The sequence below is a fragment of the Trachypithecus francoisi genome, unplaced genomic scaffold (assembly GCF_009764315.1).
Source record: "Trachypithecus francoisi isolate TF-2019V2 unplaced genomic scaffold, Tfra_2.0 Lachesis_group10, whole genome shotgun sequence".
In the NCBI taxonomy this organism is placed as follows: domain Eukaryota; kingdom Metazoa; phylum Chordata; class Mammalia; order Primates; family Cercopithecidae; genus Trachypithecus; species Trachypithecus francoisi.
Window position 1 is genome coordinate 18,218,428 of NW_022681455.1, and position 8,460 is coordinate 18,226,887.

At 46.3% G+C, this 8,460-nt stretch overlaps 1 protein-coding gene across 12 annotated transcripts in view; it reads right to left on the reverse strand.

Moving 5' to 3' along the window:
* The window catches only part of KIF13A (kinesin family member 13A), a 238,007-nt gene extending 230,255 nt beyond the window's left edge, over positions 1–7,752 (reverse strand). For 3 of the 12 annotated variants that reach the window (XM_033216331.1, XM_033216330.1, XM_033216332.1), the window contains exons 1-2: positions 7,510–7,750; positions 7,168–7,258 (exon numbers count right to left, since the gene is read on the reverse strand). In XM_033216331.1, the coding sequence (XP_033072222.1) occupies positions 7,168–7,258; positions 7,510–7,564 (146 nt within the window). In that variant the 5' untranslated portion in view covers positions 7,565–7,750. Of the gene's footprint in view, positions 1–7,167; positions 7,259–7,509 lie in introns of all 12 variants that reach the window. The other 9 variants (XM_033216326.1, XM_033216329.1, XM_033216327.1 and 6 more) reach the window with 6 other exon arrangements.
* Between the last annotated feature and the right edge of the window lie 708 nt (positions 7,753–8,460).

Below are 8,460 nucleotides of genomic sequence, written 5' to 3' on the forward strand. Positions count from 1 at the left end.
TCATAGCTCAATGTCAGCAATGTTCGGTATAGTCATATAAATAATGTCAACACTAAATATTGATCCAACCAAAATTACTATTTTGGGAAAACAGGGAGCAGGTGGGAAGAATTTGGGGGTGAGGTGAGAATAAAGCACAGAAAGAGAACAAAGAGAGCAAATAAAAAACTAGCACTACCAGAATGTTATTCAGAAGTATGGCGGGAAATTCCAAAACAATGAACTAAAACCACTAAAAGTGGTTGCCTCTGGGGAAAGAAATGAAGAGGGGGACCTTTTTTTTTTTTAAACACAGCCTTTATAAATTATATAACTACTTCACACTTTAAACCTGTGTACACAGGTTTGAAAAAAAAAAACAAAAAACCCAGGGCCCAAGTTCTTACTCACTAAACCTATGGTTTTCAAAATATAAGTTTGTGACTCATTAGTTAGTTGAGAAATAATTCAGTAAGACATAGCCATCATTTTTTTAATGAATTCTAACAGAAGGGGACAGAAAAACATAACATGCAGTTAAGAGTATCTTTTAATGAAACTTTGAAATATACATATACAGGTTCATAATTTAAAATGTATTTTTAACTGTTGACTGTCAACAAAATATTAACTAACAACTCTAAACTATACTGCATTATAATTACTTTTAGTTTTGTTTCTTTTTCTTTTTTCTTTTCTTTTTATTTATTTATTTATTTATTTTTTTGAGACGGAGTCTCCCTATGTCGCCAGGCTGGAGTGCAGTGACATGTTCTCGGCTCACTGCCACCTATGCCTCCCGGGTTCAAGTGATACTCCTGCCTCAGCCTCCGGAATAGCTGGGACTACAGGCGCCCACCACCACGCCCAGTTAACTTTTGTATTTTCAGTAGAGACAAGGTTTCACCATGTTGGCCAGGATGGTCTCAATCTCCTGACCTAGTGATCCACCCGCCTCGGCCTCCCAAGGTGCTGGGATTACAGGCGTGAGCCACCGCACCTGGCCTGTTTATTTTTCTTAACACTTCTTACTATCATTCCCAACACTTTCATTTTTGTTTTGTTTTGGTTTGTTTCTGTTTTTGTTTTTTTGAGTCAGGGTCTTACTTTGTAACTCAGGCTAGAGCGCAGTGGTGTGATCTCAGCTCCCTGCAGCCTCGACCTCACAGGCTCAAGCGATACTCCCACCTCAGCCTCCCAAGTAGCTGGGACTACAGGTGCATGCCCAGCTAATTTTTGTATTTTTTTTGTACAGACAGGGTTTCACCATGTTGCCCAGGCTGGTCTTGGACTCCTGAGCTCAGGCAACTTACCCACTTTGGCCTCCCAAAGTGCTGGGATTACAGGCATGAGCCACTATGCCCAGCTCTAATGTCTTGTTTTTTAAAGTAAGATTTCATGTACCTTTATTTTAAAACAAATTGAAAATGTTAATAGCTAACAAAAATAGTCCATTATAACGCTCCTTAAACTCCCACTCATGTCATGCCTGAAGAATGGTCACTCCTATATTAGTGAAACCTAAATTTTTTTTAATTTTTATTTTTTTGAGACGGAGTCTTGCTCTGTCACCAGGCTGCAGTGCACTGGCGCAATCTTGGCTCACTGCAACCTCCGCCTCCCGGGTTCAAGCATTCCCCTGCTTCAGCCTCCCAAGTAGCTGGGACTACAGGCACACGCCAACACACCAGGCTAATTTTTTGTATTTTAGTAGAGATGGGGTTTCACTATGTTGGCCAGGATGATTTCCATCTCCTGACCTTGTGATCTGCCTGCCTCAGCCCCCCAAAGTGCTGGGATTACAGTGGTGAGTCATCGCACCGGCCTTATTCTTTGCTTTCTTACAATTAACTCTGTAATATGGGCAGAGATAAGAATAACAACACAGAAAACATAATTCGAAGTACCACAGGTGATTTGATAATGTGGAGTATTACTGCTTCTTAGGTGACTTATCTTTCTAATTATGTATGACTTTCACTAATATTTAAATTTCTGGTCTACAGAGACACAGGAGCCAAGGAACCACCCTAGAAGCCTTCAGAATGGCGGAGAAAGCCAGCTTAGAAATAAAAACTTGCAACATTTACAGACTGAATAGCCCTTATCCAAAATGCTTGGGACCAGAAGTGTTTTGGATTTTGAATTTTTCTTGAATTTGGAATATATGCATTATATACCTACCAATTGAGCATTTTTTTTTTCTTTTTTCTTTTTTTTTTTTTTTTTGAGACAGAGTTTTGCTCCTGTTGCTGCTCAGGATGGAGTGCAACAGCTCGATCTCGGCTCACCGCAACCTCCGCCTCCCGGGTTCAAGCAGTTCTCCTGCCTTAGCCTCCCAAGTAGCTGGGATTACAGGTGTGTACCACCACACCCAGCTAACTTTTCTGTTTTTTTAGTAGAGACGGGGTTTCACCATGTTGGCCAGGCTGGTCTCAAACTCCTGACCTCAGGGGATCTGCCTGCCTTGGCCTCCCAAAGTGCTGGAATTACAGGTATGAGCCACTGCGCCTGGCCCCCAGGTATCTGGAGCATTTTGGATTTCAGATGTTCAGATAGGGATACCGCTGGTGAATAAACTAGAAAATACATACAAAGTTGATTAAGAGGAAGCTTTCTTCCACTGACCCTCCCTCACACGATTTGCAAGGTGTATTGTTCATCCTGCCATACAGAAAATATGAACAGGAAGCTAAAAACTTTCATGCTCTTCTACTGAGAGCCCATATTTAGCCCAATATTTTATTTTTACGCAGTAGGTTATTACGTACTTTATTTTGGAGTCTCACCTTACAATTCACTTACATAAAATAATTAAGAACAAAACTTCTGTACAAAGCAAGTTCCACTATATTCTTTTCACAGCATAGCATCACTTCCTAAAAGTCATGGGGATCAGACCCATAAGCCAACCACCTATATTTTAAAAAACCACCACTACCATTCACACTGAATGTAAAAAAGAATGAGTAAGTCTTAATATGCCGGTATTGAAAGATTCCAAAGGGGGCCGGGTGCAGTGGTTCACGCCTGTAATCCCAGCACTTTGGGAGGCCCAGGCAGGCGGATCACGAGGTCAAGAGTTTGAGACCAACCTGGCCAACATAGTGAAACCCCGTCTCTACTAAAAATACAAAAAAAATTGGCTGGGTCTGGTGGTACACACCTGTAATCCCAGCTGCTTGGGAGGCTGAGGCAGGAGAATCGCTTGAACCTGGGAGGCAGAGGTTGCAGTAAGCTGAGATTGCGCCACTGCACTCCAGTCCAGACAACAGTGCAAGACTCCGTCTCAAAAAAAAAAAAGAAAGATACCAAAGATACTGCTTAAAATATATATAAATAAGATACTTATTTGTGTACATAGTTGTATGTATTAAAAAGGCACATATATATCTGGAAAAAAGGCATGAGAACTAAATGACAGTGGCTACCCATTTTCAGAGAGGTGAAGAAATGGGCAAAGTAGGGATGACGGCAGGGGTGAAGAGGAAGAAGTTTCACTGTGTATGTCACCCTTTATAGCAAGTTAGGGATTCTCATTCCATTGTTCCCTTCATCCTACTCCATCCCTTCACCCACACCCACCCCACCCCCAGAACTGTCTTGCTGTTTTGTTTTGTTTTGTTTTTTGAGATGCAGTCTCACTCAGTTGCCCAGGTGAGAGTGCAGTAGCACGATCTCGGCTCATGGCAACCTCCACCTCCAAGGTTCAGGCAATTCTCCCACCTTAGGCTCCCAGGCAGCTGGGATTACAGGTATGCTCCATCACACTCGGCTAATTTTCATATTTTTAGGAGAGACAGGGTTTCACCATGTTGGCCATGGTCGTCTCCAACTCCTGGCCTCAAGTGATCCACCCACCCTAGCCTCCCAAAGTGCTGGGATTACAGGTGTGAGCCACCTCACCCAGTCCAGAACTGCCTTGCTTCTGAATCGTACTCCACACCCTCACTCACACACGTACAATCACGCAGAAGCAACGTGTGGCAGGTATGCTGTATGCTTTCACTTTCCTTGGCAAAGGACTCTCTCCTCATCTTGTAAAAGTGAACCTGTACTCTCAGCATCCATTAAGACCACACAAACACCACCTGTCTTGGCAAGTTGCCAGGACCTTGGGTAGCATCCACAGCCCCTCTTCAATGTTCCCATCACATTTGCTAAGCCCTTGCTAAGTATGCGGGAGCATGAGGCATAAAAAGAAGTAGGGCAAGGTACCTGCCTTCAGGGAGTTCACAGCCTCAAGGGAGAGAAAGAAGAGGAAACAGAGAATTTCGAAATTATGTGGTTCAGGAAATGGCAAAAGTATACACCAGTGTAATTTACCACGTTGTATTTTAACTATTTTTTTCCTCTCTCTCACCTATCTCGCCAAGGTGAGTGACTCTGGTGTAGGTACTAGATCCACAAGTATCTTAGAATCCCCTACGCTGAGGGGATGGTATTGAAATGATCTGAACTTCATGTCTCCTGGAGAGCAATGCAATGGTATTTTAAGAAACAAATCCATATGTCTTAATGTTTCAGAATGGTGATCAGTATACATAGCAACGACTAACCTGGACCTATGCAATGTATTACAATACTAGAATTTCAGCAACAAAACAAACATCTTTAACCTCAGAGATCCTCTGATCTTTTAGTCCTAGCTACACAGTGTTGGCTTTGGTTTTGTAAATGGGGAAATCATGAAAGTGGACCCCACCTGTTTGTCTGTTTGTTTGTTTGTTTTCCCTGGACATCAGTGCACTCTCACTTGCTTTTACTGGTAAGATTGAAAACTTTCACCCACTAACCTTGAATTTCTATCCCTGGTTAATTCATTGGTAATTTCTTGCAACTTTCAGAAAAACAGTACCTCTCAATTTCACACAGGTTTGCCAATATGCATTTAAAGACCTCTTACACTTCAAACCTTGGACTTATAGGTATGAAAAATAATAACATTCTCAGTATTCTACTCTTCACCTTTGCCCGGCCCTGAGCACTATCTAAAAACCAATGACAGAAATGAATTGCAAACATAGCATGAAGCATTGCTGCAATTAATCAACACAGAACCCAAGGGAGGAACTGTTTCTATTTTTAAATGCACTGTTACTTTAAGGGAAAAGTCTGTGGAGAAATATGAAACCAAGCTGCATAATGAAAATAAAAATGCATTTGGTGTCTTCATCTGTGCAAAGACAGTAATCCTAATGTACAAGGAGCACTGTTGTGTTGACTCCTCAGTTTGTCTGTAAACGAAATGACCGGTACTCAGACAGAATCCCATGGAAAGCTCATCTGCTACTCAAAGAATTAGATCTGTCAGAAGGACAAAACACGAGAGTACCCATATTTCAATGCTATTTTTATAACTCCAGATAAGGGACTATCACAGTAAGTAAGCAGATGAATAGATCCCAAAATCACCCTTCAAATCTTTACCTAAAAGATCCTGATTAGTAACTAACGTGGTTCAGCCCGAAAAATGATCAACTGATTACTTAGCATTTGGAACCAACTGTCCACAGTTATAGATTGTATCCAAATTCCACAAAATCAAATCTGTTTCTCTTCACAAATGACAACACTTCATGTCATTAAACAGTAGCTAACAGTCGCACTCCTTATGGTTAAGAGTGACAAGGAGCAGGTGCCAAGCCAGCAAGGAAAACAAGCAGCAGCTACACAACAGGAGCTAAAAAATATTCTACCTGTTCCCCCAGACTGCCTTCAGGAATCTGACCCAATAGAATTTTTTCCCAAAACAATATAACGATATCCAGTTTGCGGGGGGCTGGGGCGGTACATTCGTTGGTGATTTGGGCATCTAATTTAATCTGTAAATATTTAATGTACTCAATGAGTTGACTTACTATCACCATGAAATATACTATACTCTCTACACTGCTATAAATGCATCTAAAAATACATCCATTACTAAACAACATTCAGTACAATGTACAATAAACACTACATCCAGTGTTAAACACAACATTTTAAATATAGCTTAGCTATTTAGTATCACCACCAGAATCTGCTAAAGGTAGCAGAATGTTTGCAAACTGAATAAAAACTGCTATGCTCAACACGAAAAGCAAAGAATCTCCAATCTTATCTCCTCATGATTTCTTTCCCCAAATTTGGCAAAACTGAGCTTGAACACCACACATTATAGAATGGAGGCATCGCTTCTCTAAGCAATAATGTAACAAACCCTGCTTCAGAGTCTCTCTTCAGTGAAAATCTCTGAAGAACGAAATTTGCTAAATTGTATTCCATCGATCAACAGGTGATTCTTGGAAACAAAAACTCATATTCATTTCCAATGAAAATTAATTTTGTAAACTATCCCGTTTTTTCACACGTATATATTCACAACCTACTGCATTATTATATTGAATGAATTCCAACCGATTTCTTCTCAGAGGCTTACTAGAAAAATGCCAAATATTCAAATTATTTTGGGGCATTATCCCATACTGCTGCATGGAACATAATAAGGATCCAACAGTTACCACTTTTCAAATGCAAATATGTTGCCATCTAGTAAATACAGCCCCTTTTTAAACATCCCTCAGTGTCTATACAGTTCAGGGCCCTACTTTGTTTCTTTGAAAATCAAAATTCGCGCATTACATTGAGGGATTATCTCAATTCAGCAACAACTACTAAAATAGGTGTTAACTAGCCCAGCCTGAGTCTGCATCGTACAAGACTCTTGCTCTATTTTTTCCTCCCATTTTACACACACTATCCCTAAACAATTCTGCCAAAGGAAACAAACGCTGCAGTGACGAAAAGAATCTCGGGCACTGGGTTCCACGAACAATGAGGACGTGGGCTGGTCACCTGCGGGCCTCGGGCCTCAGTTTTCCTGTCTGTAAAATGTGACGGCTGGGCGATTCACCTATAGGGTCCCATCCGGCCCTCTCCCTCCCGGGTGCCTCGCAGCCCGCCCGGACTCAGCTGACTGGTGCTGGCTGTGGCCAGGGTGCCCTGCCTGCCGCCGCTCTAGATGGAGGGGAAGGGGGGCGAGGGAGGAGAGGAACTTGGACTTGCAACAGCTTCAAACAGGAGCGGGCGACAAACTTGAAGCTGTCCTCCTAACAATAGAAAAGAGCACTCCCATTTTCCTGGCTCAAACTTGCAGGACCCCGCGAGGCTGGATCCTCCCAGCCGCCCTCTCGGAATCCGCTTTACCTTTCTCCCTGTTTGGTGTTAGCAGGAGGAGGGTGCAGGACCGTTTGATTCCCTTCCATCTCCACCACGCACTTGGTGTTCAGTTCCAGTTCTGAAAGCACAGAGAGAAAGGGACGTTGCAAAGTCCAGCATCCGCGCCTGCAGCCCGCCCGCCCTCCAGCCGCGCCGCGCGGGGCTCGGTCCCTGGAGGCTGCCGAGCCTGAAGACGGCGCCCCGGGCACCACCGCCAGCGCGGACGCCGCCTCTGCCCCGGCCGCGCTCTCGCCGTCCCGGCCCCGCAGTTCCAAAGTTGCCCCCGCCCTCAGCCCGAGCAGAAATAAAAAACAGCGAAAAGCTCCTCACCTCGTCGGTTCATGGGCCGGACCCGGACGGCAACTTTTACCTTGGTATCCGACATGTTGGCTATGCTAGCCCGGCCGCTAGCCGCGCCCGCTCAGCCTGAGGAGGCCCCTCACGCGCGGCGCCGCCGCCGCTGCAGCCGCGCGCCCCCCGAGCGCGGCTGCCGCCGCTCCGCCTTGAGCTCCGAGAGGCAGCGCCGAGGCGCGCGGGCCATCCCGGGGGAGCGCGACGCGGGGCACGGCCGCGGCCCGGGGAGGGGCAGGCGCGCGGGGCGGGGCGGGGCGCGGCGGCGGCGGCGGGCGGGGAGGAGGCCTCGCCGCCGGGCCCAGGCGCAGCTCTAGCCGCGCCGCCCCAGCGCAGACCGCAGTGCCGCGGCCCCTCGCGGCTGCACGGGGCCCCGCGCCGCCATGTTCCGCTCCCGCCACCCGCCGGGGCTCGGGAGAGGCCGGACACGGCCACGCGCGGCGCCCCCTGGAGCGGCGGGACCGCAGTGAGGGGAGCGGCGAGCGGCGCGGCGCTCAGGGGAGGCTGCAGTCCGGGGCGGAACGCATTGTTTCCCCAGGGGACCTCCCAGGCCAAGCCTGCACCGGCGCCCGCGGGGCCCCCCCGGACACCGTGAACTCGAGCCGCCTTCTGGGGCCGCTGCCACCCAGAGCCCCAGGACGGCAGCCAGGACCACGGCCCGCCGCGCTGGGTGGGCAGGCCTTCCCCTACGAGCCCCGGCACGCCGCCCCCTCTGTCCCACACGGAGCCTGCAGCGGTATTTTAAGATCTCTGTGGTGAACCGAGACTAGAAATGAATCTGTGAATCCACCACCGAAACTGTATGTTTGTAAATAGTGCTCTCTTCCCTTCCCGGCCTCTCTTGTCGTGGGAGGGATGTCAAGTGGGCTGGAAGGGCCATTAACTCTTACATAAGAATTTAATAGCAATGGTTTCTGTCATCCTGCCAAA